This window comes from Eupeodes corollae, chromosome 1 (assembly GCF_945859685.1).
Source record: "Eupeodes corollae chromosome 1, idEupCoro1.1, whole genome shotgun sequence".
Taxonomy (NCBI): Eukaryota; Metazoa; Arthropoda; class Insecta; order Diptera; family Syrphidae; genus Eupeodes; species Eupeodes corollae.
In genome coordinates, this window is record NC_079147.1 from 166,227,773 (window position 1) to 166,253,604 (window position 25,832).

Here is a 25,832-nt window from a genome sequence, read left to right on the forward strand (position 1 = left end):
TTTGTGTGGGTTGACGTCCAATCCACATTGATTAGCCCATTTAGTTAGCCTGTTTAGGGCATTTTGTAGGAGTTCCGAGAGAACTTGGGGGTGCTTCCCAGATACGGATATCGCAACGTCATCAGCGTAGGCAATCACCTTGAAACCTTCTGTTTCCAATGTTGTAAGTAAGTTGTTTACTACCATGTTCCATAAAAGAGGCGAAAGGACTCCACCTTGGGGAGTGCCTCGATTCACCGATCTGGTGGTAGTAAAACTTCTCATGTTAGAAATTATTGTCCTGCTTTTGAGCATGAGACTTATAAGATCTATGAGTGACTTCTCTAATTTCAGCTTATCCATTGCTGTTGTGATCGCCTGGTAACTGACGTTGTTGAAAGCTCCTTCAATATCTAGGAACGCTACCAGGTTATATTCTTTGTATTCGAGGGAATGTTCAATAGTACGTACCAGTGAGTGAAGTGCTGATTCTACTGATTTTCCCTTAGAGTAAGCATGTTGAGCTGTGGAAATGAGACATGGTTTTAAATTATGTCTGATATAAATTTCAATCAATCTTTCCAAGGTTTTAAGAAGGAAGGATGATAGGCTGATTGGTCGTAGATCTTTAGGGTTAACGTGTGAGGGTTTCCCTGCTTTGGGAATGAAGACTACTTTTGCCATTCTCCAGGCTTTGGGAATATATCTCAACCTTACACAGCTTGTCAGAATGATTTCCAATGGTGGAATAATCATGTCTGAGCATTTTTGTAGTTCGGCCGGAATGATTCCATCTGGTCCTGGAGATTTATATGGATCAAAGCTGTCTATGGCCCATTGCAGTTTTTCCCGCGTTATTAGACCAACTAAATCGCTTGTAGAAGCTTGAGACTCTGATGTTAAGTCGTTGAGTATGTTAGAACTACCTGGAAAGTGGGTGTCTAATAACAGGTTAAGAGATTCTTCATCTGTGATAGTCCATGTGCCTGTTTCTGTCTTTAAAGCACTAGGTATTGTTGGACTTTTTGAGAGAATTTTCCTGAGTCTTGAGGCTTCTGAAGTATTTTCTATTTTACCACAAAAATTTCTCCAAGAAGACCTCTTACTCTTTCTTAATTCTTTTTTATATTGCTTTAGAGCTTGTTTGTATAAGTCCCAGTCAGAAGGAGATCTAGTGTACTTAGATCTGTTGAAGAGTTTACGACAGCTCTTTCTGAATGGTTCTAATTCTTTATGCCACCAATGAGGTTTCTTTTTACCCTTTAAAATGGTTACAGGGCATGAAGATCTCATTGATTCATTTAAGGCTTCGGTGAGATGATTTACAGAAAGGTCTAGTTCATCTTTACTGGAGGAGCTTTTAAGAAGGTTATGATTAAGCAGTTGTGCTAGTACCTCCCTATAACGCTCCCAGTTGGTATTCCGGTGATTTCGAAATCCCGTAGATGTATTTGCTACATCTTTGAGCTCAAACTGAATGTATTTGTGGTCAGAGAAGGAATTCTCTTTTGAGACATGCCAGTTTGAAATCATATTGTGGATCGAGTCAGAGGTAAGTGTAATATCAAGTACCTCTTTCCTATTCTTGGTTACAAATGTGGGTTCATTACCAATATTACTTATGAGTAGGTTAGTGCTTAGTAAATAATCAAATAAGTACTCACCTCTCTCATTTATATCAGAGCTACCCCATACCGTGTGATGGGCGTTAGCGTCTGAACCAATTAGGAGACCAACTTTTTTCGATTGCGCGTCCGCAGTTGCCTTCCTCAAGGTGTTTCCTGGAATTGGGCTGTCGTGGCCAAGGTAGGAGGATATAAGCCAGTAGGTGGCTTTATCTGTTGCTAGGACAGCGGTGGTGGTGTCCTTGTCGCTGTAATTGGGGAGTAAAAATATGTTTAAGTCATTTTTTACTAACATGCATGACCTTGGTTCACTTTCTCCGATGCATATAATATTTTATAGCCAGGAGTCCTGAGACCTCTGATGATGGAGTTTGAGACCCACGGCTCCTGTATTAAGACGATGTCTTCCTTGTTCATATGCAGTCGGAGTATCAGGTTGTTTGTGGCCATGATGGCGTGATGGAGATTAATCTGTACTAATCGCAGCATTGCTACTATTAGTCAGATCAACCTCCACCACTGTTTTGTCGGCGTTTTCCTCGTCTGAGGAGGACCTAAGCAGGTCTTCCTCACTCTGGGTGATGCCTAAGGTGGCGTCTTCAGTCTCCATGTCGGAGTTACTGTCGACTTTAGTTTTAGCCTCCACGTCGGATGGCTTATTTGGGGCAGTGGATGTCGATGGTTCCACTTTTGGTGTTGCATCGACCTCCATTTTCGTTGCCAATGAATCGCTTCCCTCCGCTGAAGAGGCTTCTGTGGGGGGCGTGTTTAGCGTATCTTCATCTTTTTTATAAATACGCATCATGATTTCATCGAAACCATACCTAATCACACCTTTGGTCGCGGCCAGTGGAGCCAGTGATTCCCTATTGATCAGCACGAGAGCCGATCTATAGTGACCCACTGTCTCCTTCTCAACCTTTGGTACTTTCCAGTCGTGAGTAGGCAGGTCCGGATTACTTGTTTTGATCAGTTTCATGATCATGTCTGGACAGTTGTAAAGAGCCGGGACCATTATACGTGCTCTTGGCCGGCAAGGAATATTCTCCCTTGCAACAACCTCGAGCTTGGCACCCGGCCAGACTTCTGGCAAGCCATTGACAGCAGCCCTGTATAGATCGAAAGATCTCTGATCACCACAGGCGATGAGTTTGATGCGATTTTGGTACCATCCTGCATCGGCTGTGTCTGGGAGAGGCCCCGGATTTTCCTCGATAACAGATAAAAATCTGAAACCGAGGTGAGCCTTGACCTCTGCCCAATGATCATGAGAGATGTTACCATCCACATGACTCCTGTCAATGACCGCGGCAATGACCTTATTGAAGTATATAATAAACTTACACAGCAACACTTATACTAGTACCTAGAATTACACACAATACATACAATACATATAATATCATTTTGTATATAACAATTTGTATAAAAACTGAATTCCATTTTTCTATTCCGCTTAGTCGTTCAATAAATATTATAACGTTTAGTTTAAACTCTTGTGTTTGCGTAATACCTTTTTAATTTTGTGCAACAAAGGTTATGGGCCCAGTCCTAGAGTCACAATAATGAGTACTGGGCTGTATCAAATTGAAAAATTGGACGACGAAAATTACGATTGCTGGAAGGTGCAAATGCAATCCATATTGGTTCATAGTGAACTGTGGGATTACGTGTCTGGAGAGATTGCAGAACCTACGGTAGCCGATGACGTTCCTGCGTGGAAGACTAAGGTTGGGAAGGCACTGGCAACGATGTTATTATCAGTTAAATCATCACAAGTCATTCACATAAAAAGTTGCCGCACATCCCAATCAGCATGGCAGAAGTTGGAAGAAGTCCATTCCCCACGGGGACCAGCTAGAAAGGTAACGTTATTCAAATATCTTTTGAATCTCAAAATGCCAGAAAACACATCCGTTGTCAGTCATTTGAATAACATTTTCGATCTGTTCGAGAAAATCAAAGAAGTAGACATAAAAATGCAAGATGAATTAATTTCAATTATTCTTTTGTCAAGCCTACCCAAAAGCTATGAAAACTTCGTCATCGCAATCGAGTCTCGCGATGAATTACCTAAACCTCATTTGTTAAAGACGAAGTTAATAGAAGAGGGAAAAAGACGAGAAGGAGACAATTTGCATGAAACTACAGAAGCAGCATTTTTCTCCAAGCAACACCGGTATAAAAATGTACAACAACAGCATACACCATCTCATGCGCAAACAGTACAAACACCTAATTCGTATATACAAGCGCAGCAACAGAAACGTGGTAAGTGTTACAAATGCCGTAAGAGGGGACACCATGCATCATCATGTCGAACGTCAACGACCACTACGAAGCCAACTGCACACTTTGCAATGTTAAATCCAGTTAACTATACAGACGCAGAGCTCACAAAATCGACTTGGGTTTTGGATAGTGGTACTACCAGTCATATGTGTTGTGATCGGAGTATGTTCGTCTCTCTCCAAGCACACAAGGAAAAAATTCAGCTAGCTGCAAACAACTATATATCATCAGAGGGGATCGGTGACTTATGTATTGAAACTAAAGAAGTGCAAGTTAAATTACATAATGTTCTTTTTGTTCCGTTACTTAGCATAAATTTTATATCGATATGTAAGGCAGCTGAAAATGGTAACGTTGTTGTGTTTAAAGACCAGAGCGCGGTAATTAAAGATTCAACCGGCAAAATTGTTCTTACTGCAGTTAACATGCATAACTTATATTTGTACGATGCTAAGGAACATTTCTTTCATATAAGATCGGAAAATAACGATGTTGCAAAGTGGCACCAGCGTTTTGGCCACATTAACTTCAAGGAAATGGATTTAATGAACGCGAACAAAATGGTGCACGGATTAAATATAAAAGAATTCAAACCGTTTGATTGTGAAACCTGTCTCAAGGGCAAATTGTGCACCCTTCCGTTTCCTAAAAGTGCCACAAATCGAAGCACAGAAGTATTACAAATTGTACATAGTGATATTTGTGGGCCTATGAGGGTTTCGACCCCAGGGGGTTATAAATATTTTTGTCTTTTTATAGATGATTTCAGTCGAAAAATATTCATTGACTTATTAAGAAATAAAAGTGACATTTTTAATTCATTTAAACTTTTTAAAGCTAGAGCCGAACGGGAAACATGAGAGAAGATAAAAATACTCCGCACTGACAATGGGTGTGAGTATCTCAGTACACAGTTTTCGCAGTTCTTGGATACGCAGGGCATCCAACGTCAACTTACCGTGCAGTACACTCCCCAGCAAAATGGTGTCGCGGAGCGCGCCAACAGGACCATTGTGGAGATGGCAAGGTGCTTACTATTACATTCAAGTCTTCCAGAGATGCTTTGGGGCGAAGCTGTCAAAACCGCCGTATATTTACGAAATCGTTCGTTGACCCGATCCTTGGATGCTATGACGCCTTATGAAGCATGGCATTCGAAAAAACCTTCAGTCGAACACCTAAAAATATTTGGCTCAAAAGCAGTGATGCTTGACAAACGCCCTGGAAAATCAAAATTCAGCCCAAGGGGAATCGAATGCTACATGGTGGGGTATTCTCCTGAATCAAAAGCATATAGGTTGTATGAACCGGAATCCAAGAAAATTTTTAAAAGTCGTGATGTCAAGTTTTTAGAACACATGGATAAGGGTTTGTTGCCCAAAGATTCTAATGATTATAAAATTATAGTTTTTCCAGAAAAAGAAGTTCTTCCTTTGAAGCAAAACACTGATGAGATCGATGGTGGTTCGAGTGATGCAGTTCAGTCTGTTCTTCCTTTGAAGCAAAACAATGATGTGATTGATGGTGGTTCTGTGAGTGATTGTTCTGAGAATTATGCCGATGATGAAGTCAATGGTGGTTCTGGGGGTCACAATTCTAATGAGGTTTACGATGAGGCGCTTGAAAGGGATAATGGAAATGGGACACGTAGTCCACATTTGCTTCGTTCACGACAACGACTTAATGCTCATGTAAGTGACTCTTGCCAATTTCTTAATCCCGTTACAGTAAAAGAAGCATTGAACCGGAAAGATAGTAAACTTTGGCTAGAAGCGATGAGACAAGAATACGATACTCTTTTAGCAAACAACACGTGGGAGTTAGTGGATCCTCCAGAATCAAAGCAAATCATCAAATGTATATGGGTATTTAATATCAAAAGGGACAAGCACGGAAACATAGATCGCTACAAATGTCGGCTGGTAGCAAAGGGTTGCAGCCAAAGGTTCGGGTTGGATTACACCGAGACATTTTCGCCCGTAGTGCGTTTTTCATCATTGAGACTCATATTGGCGATTGCTGCTGAATACAATTTAATGGTGCATCAGATGGATGTGACTGCTGCCTACTTAAATGGAGAGTTAAGAAAAGATGTGTTCATGTCTCAACCAGAGCAGTTCATTAAGGAAGGAAATGAGCAGAAGGTGTGTAAGTTAAAGAAAGCGTTATACGGTCTCAAACAGGCTGGGCGGGAATGGAACGCCAAATTACACAAAGTTCTCACCCAATTAAAGTTTAAGCAGTGTAATGCTGATACCTGTGTATACACGCTGAACACAAATGATGAAATAAACATAATCGCGATATATGTAGATGATATCCTCTTAGCCTGCTCCAATTTGAACGTTCTCACTCACATCAAGACCCAAATAAGCATGGAATTTGACACGGTGGACAAGGGACCTATCGATCAGTTCCTGGGAATAGAGGTAGTACGTGAAAGCGATGGGAGTATAAGTATCTCTCAACAGCAGTTCATACGCAGCTTATTAGAAAAACACAATATGGTTCAGACTCGAAGGTGTAGCACTCCTTTGGATCCTGGTCAGAGATTTTCAAAGTGCAGTGGCTGTTCAGGATGTGGTGAAATCGACAGAACAACATACCAGTCAGTGATTGGTTCATTACTGTACTTGGGTGTGTCAACGAGGCCTGACATTTTACATTCAGTGAATAAGCTTTCACAATACAATGTAAACCCGCATGCAGAACATCTGACAGCTGCCAAACATATATTAAGGTACCTTAACAATACATTAAATTTTAAACTCTTTTACAGAAAGACTAGTGGACAATTAAAAGGCTTTGCTGATGCGGACTGGGCTTGTGCCAGTGATGACCGAAAATCCTACACCGGTTATGCCTTTTTCATTGGCGATAAGACAGCGGCGATTACTTGGGAGTCCAGAAAGCAGCCTTCAGTGGCCTTAAGTACCACTGAAGCCGAATATATGGCGCTATCCGCAGCGGCAAAAGAAGCAGTCTACTTAAGGTCTTTCATCAAGGAGCTTGGTTTTCCGGAGCTAGTAAAAGAACCCATCGAGTTGAATGGTGACAAACTGAGCTCGCATCAACTGGTAAAAAACCCTGTATATCATAGTCGTAGTAAGCACATTGATATTCGAGTGCACTTTGTGCGAGAAATTTTTCAACAAAACATAATTTCACTTAACTATGTTCCTACAGATGAAATGTTATCAGATATTTTTATAAAGAACTTATGTAAAGAAAAACATTTGAAATTTTCTAAAATGTTAGGTTTAGAATTATAAATATATTTTTTGTACCAACACTAAGGCATACATATTAATATCTTTATACTAGTACAGTTTTGAGAGGTAGTATTGAAGTATATAATAAACTTACACAGCAACACTTATACTATAGTACCTAGAATTACACACAATACATACAATACATATAATATCATTTTGTATATAACAATTTGTATAAAAACTGAATTCCATTTTTCTATTCCGCTTAGTCGTTCAATAAATATTATAACGTTTAGTTTAAACTCTTGTGTTTGCGTAATACCTTCTTAATTTTGTGCAACAGATCTTACCTTTGAGCGCGTCGCTGAAGGAGAGATCTTTGTTGACTGCTGATGTGCTGTTGGAAAGCACCTTCTGCCTTTTTGGTTCGGGCTTGTCACCCTCGAAAGACCTATCTCGCTTTGACGTTGAGTCGCCGCAGGTTGGTTTAGCTTTTTTGCTAAGAAAGCCACTAGCCCACTCGAGTTTACGCGTTTGCTCTGGGGTTCTTTCCGCCGCCGGTATGACACCGACTGCGGCTAGAATCCTTTCGGCATTGCGTTGGTCTCGATTGGCCTGTGACTTCTTGGACTTCTTTTTGGCCGGCCCAGAACTATGTCCGTGTGTCACAGATGTGGGTCCACCTCCAGATTTAATCGCTACCGATGCCAATCCGGGTGTGCCCTCACCCTTTGAGTCAATTCCACATGTCGCAGATTTTGTCTCTCCGGATGGGGTGTCCCTTTTTGGGGTCGCTTGCGACGTCCTAGCAGGAGCGGGGAAGAGGTGGGGTGTGGAATTTCCGCCATTGGGACTGCCGAGCGTCACAGCTGTTCCACTGACGGGTAATTCCTTTAAGTATATGTTGCGGCTAGTAGAGGGAGAAGGACTCTCGCCACTAGTTGCAACCACAGGATTGACAACACGTTCACACACCTGATTAGGCTCGACAGCCTTTTCAGGTGATGTGACCGCATTGGCAGCCTTGGTGCGATTTTTTTGTTTTATAATTGTTTTGTTTGTTTGTTTATTTTTAAATTTTTTCATTGTATTCCCACGAGTAAAGCGGAAAGACGGTCAGCCCCGGCAGAGCCGCTTGCCGGGGTAAGGCAGAAATATGACGGACCTTGCCACAGCATCCGAAAGAGCTCGTTAACGGCTGGTTTATCCCCCAGCCTTTCATTCTTCGGCACGGTTTTCGTACTAGTACGCTCACACCACCACTGAAATTAGGAACCTCTAAACTATGATTAAATTGGGTTTCCGAACGTTGCACTATTGAGGAGTTACAACAATTCAGCGATCCAACTCAACCTTAGCTAATCACCATCCTGTCAAAAACGCACAGGACTACTGTGGTGATCATTGCCCACCTGGCACCCACTTGGAGGGTTTGAATGAGGATTTTGCCGGGCAACATTATCCACACTCGCAACGAATAAAATAATCGCGCGTACTTAACCTAAAAAATCATTCTTGTTTTGGTTTCTGTTATGAATGGTGTTCGGCTGTGGCTTTATTCGCGACGAATTAAAAACTCTCATGTGAAAGAAACGTCAAAATCGACGAATATTCGTTCATTCGTTGGTCGTTGGTCGTGCTCATGTGAATAGTACTTAAATGCTTCATTTTGACCTTCGTTCAAAAAACGAAACAATCCGAACCAACAGAATCTGACATGGTCCAAATAAATGTTGTAAATGTATATTAATGATTTATTAGTGCTGTTTTTTGTTTATTTAAATTATTTGCGAACGCAATATGAGCTGTTGGTCTTGAGTTCGATCCCTGCCTATGCCATCTTAAGTCTTTTCACGGGTGCTGCCCCTTGGGAGGTATTGACAAATTCTCCAAGAGTAACTCTTGTCATGAAAAAGTGCTTTCGCAAATAAGCCGTTTGGATTCGGCATATAAACTGTAGGTCCCCTCCATCCCTGCAATTACTCGCACACAGAAATGGTTGAGAGTTGTAAGTCACTGGTTAAGTATAATTGGAAATGGACAAAAGTGTAACTCATTACTTTGTAAAACAGCAAAACATAACATTTTTTCAGCTGTAGTTTGCTTAGAGCAGCTTATAGCATTTTGTTGGCGAAGTTAGAAGTTTAGGTGGAAACAATAGGCGGGGGCCTCCGTATTTGTGTGTACAGACAATGATACGAGAAGCATACTTATGAAGTTCCATTGCCAACTATAGCTATATCAAATTCCTCAATTAGGTTAGTATTTTCATTTGAACAGTTCGGTAATACCAAATTTTAGTTTTGTTTGTTGCAGTAAAATTCCTGAAAATTTCTTTTTGAGGGAATATGTTAGAGTAAGAATTTTGTTTATAGATAGATTTTGAAATACAAATAAGAGGGAATCATGTTTAAAAAATAAGTTTTTAAGGAATAGAAAGGGGCAATATGGTTACACATAATACCAACCATGGAGGTAATTCTGATCTATTTTTTTAAAATTCTTACCTCCAGCTTAGTGTCCAGCATTCTGAAGTTAAAGAACCTCATCCTGTTCCAGAGGTAGAACAAACGATTGGGCAACTAACGATCGAACTATTTGGTTTCAAAAAAGTTGTATGTGTGAACCCAGCCTTAGTTAAATTGAACCTGTTCCCAGCTGATAAGAAACTTTCTTGCTTACTCAGGATCCAAACAAAAAACAAAAGTTTTTATCCAAGTTAAATGTTCTTTTATTTTGCTGCATTTTGAGCAAGAGAACCTAATATCAAGACTAGTTTGTTAAAATTTGATTGGCTATTCTAGTTCATTGTGCCCCTTGAATGGTTTTTGAAGAAGCGTTGGATAACCAACCGATATATCATGCAACATAAGTCCTTGCGTTGATCCCACCATTAAGCTAAAACTGTATCTACTGTGAACAAACCGACTCAAAATCTTACCACAGAGCAACTTCTTTCTAGATGTAATGCAAAGGATTTAGGTGGAGGTGTTCTCATAGCGGTAAAAAATACATATTTCTCTTCTTCTGTATCTTTTCCATTTGTATTATCAATTGAACTGGTATGTGTAAAGTTAATGGTACAGACTAAGACTTTTTTCATTTTAAACGTTTACATTCCTCCAAAAAGTTTGGAGTCTGTTTATAACGATCTCTCCTTGGCATTAGACTATCTTATAAATTTGTCCAGCTCTGACACCAATATCTTACTTTTAGGTGATTTTAATTTACCACACATTGACTGGATTCCATCCGAAGACAAATCCTGCCTTGAAGCCTCTCCTTCTTCTTCACAAATGGAACTATCTCTTCTCGATAAAGTCCATCTTACTGACTTACAGCAAACAAGCTGTATTAAAAACTCAAAAAATCGAATTCTCGATTTAGTCTTTTCTTCTGACGCTATTAGTACTCTTGTTCTAGAGTCTAGATCAGGAATTACTAATATTTACAAATATCACCCCCCTTTGGACATTTTTTTCGACTTAAGTAATCACCTTACTAATCACAGTAATTCTTTTGATTGCTTATATAATTTTGATTTCAGAAGAGCCAATTTCCAGCAGTTGTCTGAAGATTTAACCATTTCTGGAATTGCTGATACACTAGCATTTTCTAACTTGAAAATTGATTTCAGGTTTTTAAACAAATAGATAAAAAATGTTACGGGAAGTTGTATTTGAGGATGTTCTGTATATAGTAGACGATGAAGAAGTTATTTGCCTCCGAATTTTAGGAGGTAATTCTGATCTATTTTTTTAAAATTCTTACCTCCAGCTTAGTGTCCAGCATTCTGAAGTTAAAGAACCTCATCCTGTTCCAGAGGTAGAACAAACGATTGGGCAACTAACGATCGAACTATTTGGTTTCAAAAAAGTTGTATGTGTGAACCCAGCCTTAGTTAAATTGAACCTGTTCCCAGCTGATAAGAAACTTTCTTGCTTACTCAGGATCCAAACAAAAAACAAAAGTTTTTCTCGAAGTTAAAAGTTCTTTTATTTTGCTGCATTTTGTGCAACAAAACCTAATGATTTGAAATCGTTAATAAGCCATTCATATAGATATCAAGACTAGTTTGTTCAAATTTTATTGGCTATTCTAGTTCATTGTGCCCCATGAATGGTTTTTGAAGAAGCTTTGGATAACCCACCGATATATCATGCAACATAAGTCCTTGCGTTGATCCCACCATTAAGCTAAAACTGTATCTACTGTGAACAAACCGACTCAAAATCTTACCACAGAGCAACTTCTTTCTAGATGTAATGCAAAGGATTTAGGTGGAGGTGTTCTCATAGCGGTAAAAAATACATATTTCTCTTCTTCTGTATCTTTTCCATTTGTATTATCAATTGAACTGGTATGTGTAAAGTTAATGGTACAGACTAAGACTTTTTTCATTTTAAACGTTTACATTCCTCCAAAAAGTTTGGAGTCTGTTTATAACGATCTCTCCTTGGCATTAGACTATCTTATAAATTTGTCCAGCTCTGACACCAATATCTTACTTTTAGGTGATTTTAATTTACCACACATTGACTGGATTCCATCCGAAGACGAATCCTGCCTTGAAGCCTCTCCTTCTTCTTCACAAATGGAACTATCTCTTCTCGATAAAGTCCATCTTACTGACTTACAGCAAACAAGCTGTATTAAAAACTCAAAAAATCGAATTCTCGATTTAGTCTTTTCTTCTGACGCTATTAGTACTCTTGTTCTAGAGTCTAGATCAGGAATTACTAATATTTACAAATATCACCCCCCTTTGGACATTTTTTTCGACTTAAGTAATCACCTTACTAATCACAGTAATTCTTTTGATTGCTTATATAATTTTGATTTCAGAAGAGCCAATTTCCAGCAGTTGTCTGAAGATTTAACCATTTCTGGAATTGCTGATACACTAGCATTTTCTAACATTGACGAAGCAGTTTCAACTTTTTATAGGATCCTTAATTGTTGTTTTGAAAAAAATGTACCGATAAAGAAATCAAGAAATACAAACTTTAGCCATCCTTGGTACACGAAAGAATTGCGTTTACTGCGTAACAAAAGAAATAAGGCATGGAAAACGTATCTCAAAACTCTGTCTCCAGTCAACTTCTCTTTTTATGTTGAACTCTTTAACCAATTTAAATCTCTTTCTAATATATGCTTGTTATGTTACTGTTATGGGCACCTCTTTGAAAGAGAATCCTAAAAAATTTTGGAATTTTGTAAACTCAAAGAAAAAATCAGATGGCTTTCCAGTTATCTTCAATTACAAGAACCTTTCGTTAGATAAAACTTTTGATATCTGTAACGCTTTCGCGACGAATTTCCGTGAGTCATTTGTTAATAGCCCTCAAGAAGTTGATGAAGTATATTTTCATAATAATCACACTTTTTCGCAAACTAGCTGTAGCCACATACCTGTGCTACAGAGTACGGTCCTTGATCTTTTATCTACGTTGAATGATGACTGCTCAGCCGGTCCTGATGGTATTCCCCCGACAGTACTAAAAAAGTTTAGTAATGTTTTAGTTGAACCCCTTAAGTTTTTATTCAAACTTTCCCTAAAAACAGGCAAATTTCCCAGTATATGGAAGAAGTCATTTCCTACACCAATTTTCAAGAAAGGTAACAATGCGGATATAAGCAACTACAGGCCCATTGCAAAGCTTTCTTGCATTCCTAAAGTATTTGAACAAGTTGTTTGTGAAAGCGTAGCATATTTTAGTAAAAATATCATTTGCGAACAGCAACATGGTTTTGTGAAAAAAAGATCAACCGTTACTAATCTCCTCACATTCTCAAACATATGTTCAAACGCTTTAGAACAAGGTTATGAAGTTGACTGTGTATACACTGACTTTTCTAAAGCTTTTGACCAACTAAGCCACAAAATTATTTTACTTAAACTTAAGGCTCTTGGTTTTCCACCATTTTTCTTAGCTTGGATTAAGTCATACCTTGAAAACAGATCCTATGAGGTAAAATTTAGAAATTGTCATTCTGTACCTTTTGTTGCTCAATCTGGTGTTCCCCAGGGAAGCCATCTTGGCCCTTTTCTGTTCATCCTGTCTATTAACGATGTATCGTCATGTCTACGCTCAAGTGAACTTCTTATTTTTGCTGACGATATGCAGATTTTCAAAATAATAAAGTCCAACCATGATCGTATTCTTTTACAAGCCGACATTGATAGTTTCACATTTTGGTGTGGGAAAAATAGCCTTTTACTCAACCCTTTAAAATGCCAGACTATAACTTTCACTAAAAAACTAATCAGTAACGTATTTGACTACTGTATATCACAGCAAAAACTCTGTCGTGTCTCCACATTTAAAGATTTAGGTGTACATTTCTGTTCCAACTTAGAGTTTACACATCACATTAATGTTATTGTTAATAAGGCAAGTTCTATGCTTGGTTTTATAAAACGCTGGGCAAAAGAGTTCAATGATCCCTAAGTTACCCTTTCTTTGTATAATTGCCATGTTCGTCCTCATCTTGAATATGCTTCGCAGGTATGGACTCCCTATTACGAAATTCATAGAAAACGTATTGAATCAATTCAACATAATTTCATTCGCTTTGCTCTAAAAGGTCTTCCTTGGGAAGATCCCTATGATCTGCCTCCCTATGAACATCGTATTCTACTTCTTCAAATGCAATCTCTCCATCAAAGGCGTGTTAATAATGACTTAATATTTTTTCATCAACTCATTAATGGTGAAGTTGATGCACCTTATTTGCTATCTTGTGTACATTTGAATTACCGGGCCGGAACTCATCACCTGCGCACGTTTGAGTTTATACATATTGACTTCCATAGAACTAACTATGGCAAGAATGAAGCTTTAAGTCGAATGAGCATTTTATATAATTTAAACTGTTCATCGATAGATTTAAATTTAAATAAGGTGGGATTAAAATCATTGTTTAGAACCAGTGCTCCACTATCGTAATTTTTTGTTCTGTAATAGTTAAATGCTAATTATGTTTTGTATTTTGTGCGTGTGTTAGGCTATATTTGTATTATTTTTTACTAACAACTAACACATGCACTTATGATGAGCCTCTTATCGTAGTTTGACGCTTGCTATAAGCTTACTACTTTCTGAAATTCTGAAGTGTAAAAAAAAAGGTGTTGTCACTTCATAATAGTCCTCGTTTCTGTTAGGATAGTTTTCTGTAAAACGTAAATCGTTTAAAACCGGAGATTTCGCAAGAAAATGATTAATCGTATAGAATTTCAATTGAGCTAGGAGAGTTTTAACATACATTACAGACTAAGGTTTATTTAATTGTTACGCACCTATCAATTCATCATCATTTGACGAATCAGTTTAATTATCCATTAAATGTTCTATCTTACAACAATTTTGACTTCGAAGCTTGATGGCTGAATCACAAACACGCTTCAGCTTCGGCTCGTCTGCGTTGCGGTGGGCCTGCTTCGAGGTTTACGTTTTTTTACAGCTGTTGAGCTATAAGGCAAAGCAAATGTTCAGATAATTGAACTAGGGCTTCCGTTTGAGTCACATTACGTTCTTTTCCTTACGATTGTCAAACGAAACGTGAGGTCGAAGCTCCATTGTGATAGCATGCATTGAATTCCTATGGCTGAACTCGTAAACGTCAGGTGAAGCCGAAGCTGAAGTGTGTTTGTGATTCAGCCATAAATGTTTCTCTGCTTTTTGTGAACAGCTGAAAGTTGTTTTTATTTTTTGACAGCTATCTCAATACAAATATCCAACTCATTCAACAAGGTATCTAAAAATCCAGCTATCCAAGATACTCTATCCAACACGAGATTGAACGCAGCCATTAAGTTTAAGTCCTCATCAATTGATCAGCTTCTCATAGGCAAAACGAAAGGACAGCCGACGTTTGTCATTCTTATAATGGAGGATTTTGGCTACACGTACATGTCAACGACAAACAACATTTTTATTTTAGAAGTTTTAGGCAAATAAATAATAATTCTATATTGTCATTAAGTTATTAAGAATGTTTTTAAAAAATGCAAATAGAGCATTGCGTAGAAAGAAAACACGTAACAATGTGAACCTGAGCAGAAAGGAATTCATAGAAACTTTAGTTAATGAATATCATACAACAACAAATATTGGTAAACAGCTTCTATCAAAAATAAAAAACGATTTGTATTAAGAATCTAAACGTATTTTTAGAGGCACAAGAACAAGTTACAGCAAATTTAGTAAATTTTGCATATGATCCATTAAATTATCAGTATCTTCGTGACGCGGCTGCCTTGCAGTTATTTTTTCAACTTATCTCTTTACCTAACGAACGTTTGGCACTTCATGGAGTTGCAGGCATCTGTAATATTTGTTCAGGTAAATAAAAACCAAAACTAACAATTCATAGTGATTAACTTTTCATTTATCACTTTAGATTTTATTTCACGCCAAGAAATAATTAAACCGAAAAACATTGAAGCAATCTTTAAAATATTTAAAGAAACAACAAATACAGAAACTTTAATTTACCTGCTAACAATCTTCTATCTTCTTGCCCTCGAGGACAATAGCGTGAGGTTAAAAATTTGCTCCTCTGAAAACGTGCAAAGAATAACCTTATGTACGAAATCAACTGAACAAAGACTTAAATTGCTAGCAATCGTTTTCTTGAAAGATTTCGCATCTACGGAATTGGTAACCAATGATTAGAAAACTGTTGGCCTGTAGAACGTACTCTTCGTTCAAGGACAGTATCATAGTTCATAAAATATTTACACAAGATGACTTGGACAAATTTACCAAATTGACAGGAGATACCAATCCAATTCATTCTACTCATGTACCAGAAGAAGAACGTATGGTTCACGGGGCGCTATTAAATGGAGTAGTTTCTGGAATTATTGGAACTCACCTCCCTGGACCGGGCACAGTGGTTTTATTCCAAGAGCTATTGTTCCCACGCCAGTGCCGAATAAACAAGAATACTGAGATTCTTGTTAAACTTGTTAGCAAACGTAAAATAAGTGTTATTTATTATGAATGCAGACAGGAAAATGAAATAGTGTTTAAAGGGAAAGCCAAAGTAATGTTACCAAAAAATAAATATGAATAACTAAAAAAAATATTGTTTTAAAAATTCTTGTAATTACAGTGCCGCATTTAATTCTTAATGGCACACCAAAATCCTCTTACTTTGAACCCTTGCTTTTGTTTACCTTATTTTGCTTCGGTGATTATATTTATTTACTATTAAATGACTTTCATAGATACGATGAAAAAACGTACAACAATTCTTAACTATCATCTTCATTTATTTGGGATCGAATTTAGAGTTTCTTTATCGACTGATTAAAAAAACCAAAGCAAATTTGTTCCGATAACATGGAAAAAATCATGTCAGACGGTCAAGCACTCACTATGGGTTTTTGCAAGTCCAATTTTTTGAATTAAGTGAAAAAGATGCGTTATGGACCCAATTCGGACTCTAATGCCATTTTGACAAAAAGGACATGCTAATTAATAAGAATTCCCGCAAGATAATAAACCGAAGCACTCATAAAAGTTGTAGAAAGAAAAGATAGATAGATAGATAAAGGTTTTATTGAAATAAAGTAAAATTTACATTACAAATAATTTAAAAAACTGAATAGAAACACAATCAGAAATGTTCGTTCTTTATAGGTAGCAGACAATATTCACTTTATTCAATAAACTTATTAATTGATCTTCCGATACAATAACTTTTCTGAATACATTCCTTCTGATGTCTCTGAGAATTGGGCACTTTCCCAAGAAGTCGACAGTATCCTCTCTTTCTGATAGGTTACACATATTACACTCTAGGGGTAAATCAGGTCTGTGTGGAATGAGATTTAAATCTATTAGTTCACTACGTAGTCTGATCATCATAGAAATCACAAGGACATTATTGGAATCCTTGTTCTCTGCAAGGTTTTAGACGCATCAGCAATCAGCAATAAATTCAGCTCTACATTTCTCATCAACCTTTAAAATTACTTTATACAAGATGTTTTTAGCGGTTGTTAAATCCTCGATGGGTAAATTTAAATTAATTTGCCATTCCTCAGCTAGATCTCGCCACTTTCGATACCAACTGTTTTGATCTTGTATGGCTTTTATGTATACTTTTTTCACGGCCAGTGAATCATTCATTTCAAAAACATTAAGCAAGAGGAGAGAGACCCTTTCCAGCATTATTACGTAGTTTGGCGTATATTTCAGCAAATGAAATATTCTTTTTATAAAGAGCTTTAGGGGAAAGAATATTATCTTCATAATAGAATATCACAAATAGTCATATACACATATCTCACGCCTATGGAGAAGATTGACCTATGAAACTGAAAAAGCTATATTTTAACAGCTTTAAACAAAAATCTTTTCTGCGTGAATCTATTCTTTTCCACCTTTGTTTGTTTCAAAAGCAATGTTCTCGATAAAGGGGAAAGGGACGATGTATTTGTTCTTTGTTGCTATTGCTTTTGCGTGAAGTATGTACCTATTTAGTTCTGGGATGGAATCGGCTAAGGTAATTGTTGATAAATGACAATTTAAAAATTATCGAATTTGATCTACGTAAGGTGATAGTCAAATTGATACCTAAAAAGCTCTCACAAAAAAATGTGATAGTCAATTTCAAACAAATATGTTTATTCCGAATAGAGCTACCAGACGCTTACACAAACGACTGGAAAGTTTTCTTATTTCACTTTGTTTCGTTAAAAAGCGCATTCATGTGACCGACAAAGCTTACGACATTCGAAAAAAGCAAGAAAATTTAGATTTTAATTCAAACACAACCAACTTGGTACTTTTGTTTGAATATTTTATAAGAATCAATTTAAGATTTCATCTAGGCAAAAACGAATTTAGACAATTTGAATCTGAAATTGTTCAATCGAATTGAATTGAGTTGAATCATCTTACACAGACGGAATGAAAATGATAGTCAATTTGACCTGTACAAAAAAAAAAAAAACTGTCACTTTAGCCGATTCCACCCCTGGTTTCATTCTTTCATGATAAATTTGACCTGATCAAACACTGCTACTGCAATAAAAGTAGAATAATCCAGCCAAGCAGGCGCCCACCAGAGATTATATACAGAATAATAACAAGAATATCCACACAACAAAAGGAGGAACACAAAAAAAAGGAGTGCAGAAACCCAAATAATCTTAGATTTGTGATACAATTTTTATGAGAAGGAGAAATTCATTAAACAGCTCTTCATTTCCTCAGTTCCTATATTTTTTCCGTATTCGTCAAACTCACAAGTTATCGCTCTCGATTCTTCAGTTTTTGTAGTTTTATCAGCTAATAAAATTTCTTCGGTCATTTTTTGTATGGTAATGAGACATCTGTATATGATTATGTGTGATAATATACTTAATGAAAGGCCCACCAAAATGATTTGATTTTAAAATGATAGAAAATGTTTTGGGGTGAACTTAAAAGAAACTGCAGAACCAAACACTTTTCAAGACATGTAATGGTTATGTTATTTAAATTAAATTTACAACGACCATGTTTTAGAATCAGCAACGGCATTAACCATTAAATAACTTAATTAAATTAAGTTCTTAATTCTTTTCTATTTTTTTCAGGACAAATTAGTGGGAAGTATTTCAGATATTTTTATAATTAGATATTTCCTTTTGTTTTAGTTTAACAATTTAATATGATATTTTATCCTTATCCTTCTTTTTATTAAAATAGAATTAAGATCGTACCTATTATTTTTTCCATCACTATATCAAAAGAAATTATTATGTTAATGATTTAAAAACTATTTATTTCATCGGACATAAAATTAAAGTCACATCCAGATTACTATGTACAAAATGCCCAACAATCTAACAGTTCTCCCAAAAACGGAAACAATTTTTTATAGTTATTTAAAATTCATCAACCGTTTTTTTTTTTTCAATATAAAAATTTTCAAAAATAAGAATGCATAAACATTACCCTAAAAAAGACATCACTGAATCCAAAAAAAAAATCATAATATGCAAACCATGGCAAATCATATGCAGACGCAAATTGGAAACATTATGAATAGAAGCCAATACACTATTCGGAGCGTCATGTCATGCTCCGTTTAAGGGTTTTGTCCTGCTTTGAAAGTGGCAAGATATATACGTAGTTCATAGCAAATACGTCGTTTCTGAATAGAGCTCCCAAACGCTTACAAAAAAACGACTGAAAAATTGGCAGTTACCTTTTTAGGTACAAAAACACATTCTTGTCACCAACGAAGCTTACGTAATTCGAAAAACACAAGAAAAGTAAGAATGTTATTTAAACAGAGCCAATTGTTGCGAGGTAAGAGGAGGTGGTTGAAGTGGAAGGGTAGGATAAGGATGTGGTAGGAAAAAGAGATAGGAAGATTTGAAAAAGGTTAATTGGGAATGTCGAGCTCCGGGGGGCGCGGCCTACTTGCTGTGCACGGCGTTAGGTCGTCGAACGGGGGGCATCTTGCCCCCGAAATTAAATCTCGCCTGCAAGCAAAAGCATATATCAGACCAAGGAATAAGGGAAAGGTAAGAAAACATGAACGGACAGACTGTAGGCACATCAATTCACTGTGGATGTTGGTGCAGTGAGACCATTAGTAAATTTCAAAACGATTATCATTAATGATATCGTGAATAATTTGCTTGTCGTAACTTTGTCGCTGTCGTCGCGTCTATCGTTTTCAGTATAAGATAACTGAAATGTGAAAATTAGCTCCACGACCCCTTTTTCAAATAGACGATGTTAAACAAAATATCCGTCATCCGTCATGAAGTCAAACATATCATAAATAAAAATTATCTTACCGATCAAAATTTGTTTGTTTTAATTTTACATTCCACCGTTTTGTCATAGTCCATGCTTCTGCACCGTATAGCAGGACGGGGATGATGAGGGTCTTATATAGCAACACTTTGGTCCCTCGAGAGAGTACTTTACCACTCAATTGCTTTCTTAGCCCAAAGAAGTAAGCAAGAGTTATATTGCGTTTGATCTCAGCGCTGGTGTTGTTTTCTGCGTTTACAGCGGAGCCTAGGTAGACGAAGTCCTTGACTACCTCAAAGTTACGTCTCTCGATTGTGACGTTTTGACCATAACGTCGGTGTTGTATGTCCTTTCTAGATGACAGCATGTACTTTGTTTTGCCCTCATTTACCGTTAAACCCATTTTTGCCTTAATACTCACAAAAGCCCCATTGACATCACGCTGAGTTCTTCCGATTATTTCAATGTCATCAGCATATGCCAGTAATTGGACAGACTTTTGAAAGATAGTGCCTCTAGTGTTGACGTGTGAGCTCTGCACTATTCTTTCAAGCACGATGTTAAAAAAATTACATGACGGCGCATCACCTTGTCTAAAACCTTTTTTGACATTGAAAGGTTCTGTTAAGTTGTTTCCAACCTTTATGGAGCAGTGTGAATTCTCCATGGTCATCCTGCGCAAACGGACGAGTTTGGTGTTCTAGGGTTTTTTCCATGATCTGCCGTAATGTGAAAATTTGATCAACTGTGGACTTTCCTGGTCTAAAACCACACTGATAAGGACCTTTACTTTACTTTACTTCGTCTAAGTCGGAAGGACGGGATTGTTGGCTTTCGTCGTCTATGTTGAATGGATCATCCTGCCTGACAGCGGAATTCAGTTCGTCGTCGCCTTATACAGATTGCAGAAGTGGTCCTTCCATATCCTCAGCATTGACTGCGGTTCCACTATGATGTTTCCACTTTCGTCTAGACAGGCACAAAGTTATTTTTTGGACAACGATTGACTTTCCACAACAAAAGCCGGATTTCATGGGCAAAATGTAAACCTTTTACCATGACCACATATTCTCCTGAACAAGAGATTATTGAAGCCATAAAACGGTTACTTGAAGTAATTCAGAAATCAGGAGGCAGCACACATTAATACAAATTATTTTAATCAATTCAATAAAACCAGTATTTACCTAAAACATAAGATTTGTTGTTATTTTCTTTACTTTAAAGGATCTTACTGGTAAATTTAGACTTTGTCTGGTTTGAAAAATATCATCAATCAAAAAAATGTATACCATTTTATGTGACACGAAGTATGTATATGTATGCAGCTAGAACTCAATAATTTTAAATTAGCATGTAATTTATTACTTGTTTAATAAATATATAATAATACAAACAAATGACCCCTAATTTGTTTTCCGGCTCATAATCTATTAAATACTTTCCTTTGCTTTTCAGTCAATAAAAATAAGGCAATTGATAAAGAAAAATTACATCTACAATGGTTTATTTTGTTTGCAAATAAAATGGTACCAAAACAATGAAAGAAATTAAAACATTTATCCAGAGATAGATCAAGGAGGCCGCAACAGTACATACTAGTGTAGGGAATATATATATATAAAAAAAAATATGTTAAATCCAGTTCGAGCTTAAGCTGTCGGGGTTTCCAATTCAGAAACTGGTATCTCTGGTTCTTCATCGTTATACACATTCTCAGCCATTTGCCACACTTGCATGATATTGTCCTCGGAGACAGAACAAATAATCCAGGGCTCATTTGGATTCCATGAGAAGTCCGATATCTTGGCTGTGTGTCCGCCATGAATGAAAAGTAACTCAGGTGGGCCATCCTCAGCGTCTTCTGCGCTCTGTTCCTCGCCGATTTTCGACAAGTCCCAAACATGCAGGCGTCTGTCGGTGCCAGAGGAAGCAAGGATTGTTTCATTATGGGGTGACCATTGTACCTGGAAGATCTCATCCTTGTGCGATTCGAAAGAATGCAGCTTCAATTTGAGATTTCTTAAGTCCCATAGAGCAACAGTCTTGTCGGCGGAACCTGTGGCCAGAATAAATTCGGAATATGGATTGAAGCTGAGGCAGTTGACTTCGGCGGTGTGAGCGTCGACAGTGTGTGACGGTTTTGACGTGTTGTTGTTTCGTGTATCCCAGATCATAAGCTTCTGGTCATCGGCAACAGACCCGAACAGAGATTCGTGAAGCAAATGCCAGGCAACATCCTCCACAACGGCCGTGTGACCTGTGAAGATATTTTTAGCATCGATTACACGGTGTTCCTTGGGAGTTGCATTAATGTCCCACAAACAGATGGTATGGTCATCACTCGCCGACAAAAGGTAGCCGTTCAAATTTGGATTCCATGACAAACCATAGCCCTCTTTTTGATGACCACGAAGACGCAAGTCTGGATGGCACTCTCCACTCGGCTCGGGTTTGCTTGGATGCTTGGTGTAGTCAAAGACAAGAACATCGCTCGACGGTGTTTTTGTGGCAATAACGCAAGCATTCTGGGGCATATATCGTGCCCGGTTGACCTCTCCTTCATGATTTATTTTAATTTCAATTTCGATCTTACCACAAACCGACCCGAAGCCTCCAAATTCACCCTTCTCGTTGTCATAATGTGATCCGTCGAATTGAGCATCTTCGCTTGGTAGCTGGACACTCGCAATGAGAAGATGGTTTTGTTCGTCTGATGTATGGGTTCCCAGAATCAAGCGATGCACGGAATAGTCTTTGCCTTCTTGTTTGGTTACATCGGGAAGCCATTGTGCGGTCAGCGAAGGCCATTCCAGAGCGTGCGTCATAACCAAGTCATAAAGGAACGGCGTATTCTTCTTCCAGATTTTGTACTCTTCGTTTATGACGCGTTCTTCTACCGCATCATCGAAGGATTCAGCTTTAAAAAGATGTGCATTTTGTTTTTTAAATATCATTGGAAACTACTTAGTTACTTTTTTTCTTACCATTGTCGCCACGATCCCCCATGTTTTTTGATTGCGCCAAAAAGATTCTCTCGGATTGACAAACAAAACGAATACTTTCACAAAATCTTCACCAATTATATTGTTATCTTTTTATAATGCCCGGTGAATTGCAATTAAAATGTTTTTATTTATTATTTGGGCTGGAAATTTATTAAAGTTAATTTACAGTCACAACCACAGCCAATCAAAGCTGCATCGAATCTTTTTTCACAAAAAATGGATGGCAGAAGCCGCGAGTTTTGTGTTGCTTCTGTTGGTTTTTTTCTTTTTGCCGACTTCAAAATTATTTTACCTGAACTAGGGTATGTTCGTGTTTGGGTGTGTTCATCGATAGTGTAGACTTTATTGTAGAATTTTCGTTAGATGAGTTTAAGCTGTAGTAACATTTTATATTTCTTAAGCACAATTCACATGAGCACGACCAACGACCAACGAATGAACGAATATTCGTCGATTTTGACATTTCTTTCACATGAGAGTTTTTAATTCGTCGCGAATAAAGTTTGACAAGGAGCCACAGCCAAACACCATTCACCACTGAAACAAAAACAAGAATGATTTTTTTAGGTTAAGTACGCGCGATTATTTTATTCGTTGCAAGTGTGGATAATGTGGAACGGAAATAAAGTTTGACAGTTTGTGCATTTGTATGTACATTCGTTTAGTTTTCATCTTTCTAAACAAAATTTATGAAGAGATTATGCACCATCATTCCCCATTTTAGTTATGCAGTGAAACAGTCCGCAAAATTTTAATAGCTAAATAAAATGCATACTATGAAACAGAAAAATAAATACATGCGGCCAAATTTAAGCTTGACTTAGTTTTGGTGAGAATTTTGTATAGAAGCTAAGTTATAGGTGCATACCATGCCTTACCAATACTTAATACAAAAATTTACTTAAACATGTATCTGGTCTTTAAATATTTTGCCATACTAATAATAATAACCATTTTAATTATCAGGTTGAGGGCTAATAACTAGTTTAATTTTTTGTTGTGAAACGTAGTATTTTCATGGAGCTGTTTTTTTATGTTCAACGTAGCTTCAAGGTGGAATTCCTTCGAATTTGAAACTACTCATATTGCGTTAATAAATATTACCCCCTTATATTTCAAATTAAATATTTTGAAAACATACAAATACATCTTTTATTTTACTGCTTTCCATTTTGTGGTTGAAAGTGCTACTTATAATTGAGACCTAGACCAAGAACACAACATAAATTGGATATCCAGCCATATTCCAATAGTGCCGCACAAATTCATCAAATTTTAACCAAATTACGATCCAGGGGGGTCATATAAGACATAAAGCTTATACAGTTTAGTTGTATCAGCAACGATTTCATCATTTTCAGTTTTTCATTTTTTAGTAATTTAACGATATTCAATAAAAATGCGGTTTCTCTCTCAAAAATAACAAACATCTTTTTAATAATCTTAAAGGTATTCCCAAAATGGAACACTTGGAAAAAATTTAATACTGCTTAAAAGTATTTTAATTATTTCTTTTCTAAGAGAAAGAGCAAATCCTAATTTTTTAAAGAAAAAAATCCGTGAATAAGCAATCGCTCATATACATATATAAGACAAACTAATTTGGCTTTTAAATTTCCGAAACTAGTGATCAGTTCTATCTTAATTTTTTGGCTGTTGAGTGTTAGGCTTTCCTAAAGTGTTTTTTATTTCAAAATGTATTATCTACTAAATAGAAAAAAAAAATAAAATCTTATTAAATTGAAAAAAAATCTACTTTTTGAGGTGAATTAAATGCTTCAAAGAGAGATACTGAGATTTACACATTACTATTTATAATATCATTTTTATGATTTTAATTAAAATATTAGATTGGTCATCTTCATCATAGAGTTATTCGCCGTTAAAAAACACGATTACTCAAAGGGTTGTTTTTGATTTTAAAGAAGTTTACTCTGTTTTATTTTGAGATTCTTGTCATTTATTTTAACATATAATGCTTTCTCATATTTTCTCACTCTATTTGAACAAAAATATCCCTGAAATTTTCCATTTTACGCTTGGTGAAACTAAAAAATTAAATTTAAAAAGCTTTTGGATAAAAGTGTTTTTAGTGTTTGTTTATGAAATTGGACATAAAAGTGGCACTTTCGTTGAACTAATGGCTAATTCAAAACCATAATAAACGTTTCATATTTATTAATTTAATTTAAAACTTTTGAATCTCTCGTGAATTGAAGTGAGAAGAGATTCTACCAAACTATATTTTAAAGAGAAATTATGTTCCATAATATTTAAATAAAATTTAAAAAAATCTTTTCCTAGGAAAAAAGATCAAATTTTTGTGACATACTTTCTCATTTTCTGTATTTTTGCATCTATAGTATTGTGCGTACTTCGAATTTATATATATATATTTTATTTTATCAACAAACATAAAAAGAAAGAACCCAAGTAAACAAAAAAAATTAGAGAAAGTTTACTAAACATCTATGTGTTCGTTATTGAGAATGAAATAGTTATGTTCTTCATATAATAATAAATCAAGCCAATTATCTACCATCGAATTACAGCAGCTCTTGTAAGATTTTTCTTTTTTTTATTTTATAAATTCGATGAAGCAATAGTTTATATTTTAACAGCTTATAATTTGACACCAAAAAACCACCAGGATAAGAAAACGCAACCCTTCATTGTGGAAACAAAATGCAAGGACACATTTTTGAGGACAAGCCATTTTTGTTTGAAACAAATACTGGTGTCTTAAGGCCTGGTAGAACGATGAGTGAAGCCTGCTTAGAAAACATATTTTTATGGTTGTACTCGTAATATTACTGATAGACAGGGACAAAAGATATATAAGAATATCTGCAGTTTTTCCACCGAAGAAAAGAAAATCCAAAAATTCAAAGTAAAACGGAGACGAAAAGCAAACAATAATGATTATCATCCTAAAAAGAAAGC

At 36.6% G+C, this 25,832-nt stretch overlaps 2 protein-coding genes across 2 annotated transcripts; one reads left to right on the forward strand and one right to left on the reverse strand.

Moving 5' to 3' along the window:
* Positions 1-14,639: 14,639 nt before the first annotated feature.
* LOC129940355 (armadillo repeat-containing protein 7) lies at positions 14,640-16,462 on the forward strand. The gene is given in 4 exon segments (XM_056048665.1): positions 14,640-15,227; positions 15,289-15,456; positions 15,515-15,786; positions 15,788-16,462. Coding segments are annotated over 4 exon segments (966 nt in total). The 5' UTR covers positions 14,640-15,106; the 3' UTR covers positions 16,193-16,462.
* A 4,895-nt stretch (positions 16,463-21,357) lies between these two features.
* Positions 21,358-23,161, reverse strand: LOC129941083 (chromatin assembly factor 1 p55 subunit). The gene is made up of 2 exons (XM_056049626.1): positions 22,869-23,161; positions 21,358-22,801 (listed from the first exon to the last, which is right to left on the reverse strand). The coding sequence occupies exons 1-2, from the start codon at positions 22,888-22,890 to the stop codon at positions 21,534-21,536; spliced, it is 1,290 nt and encodes a 429-aa protein (XP_055905601.1). The 5' UTR covers positions 22,891-23,161; the 3' UTR covers positions 21,358-21,533.
* Between the last annotated feature and the right edge of the window lie 2,671 nt (positions 23,162-25,832).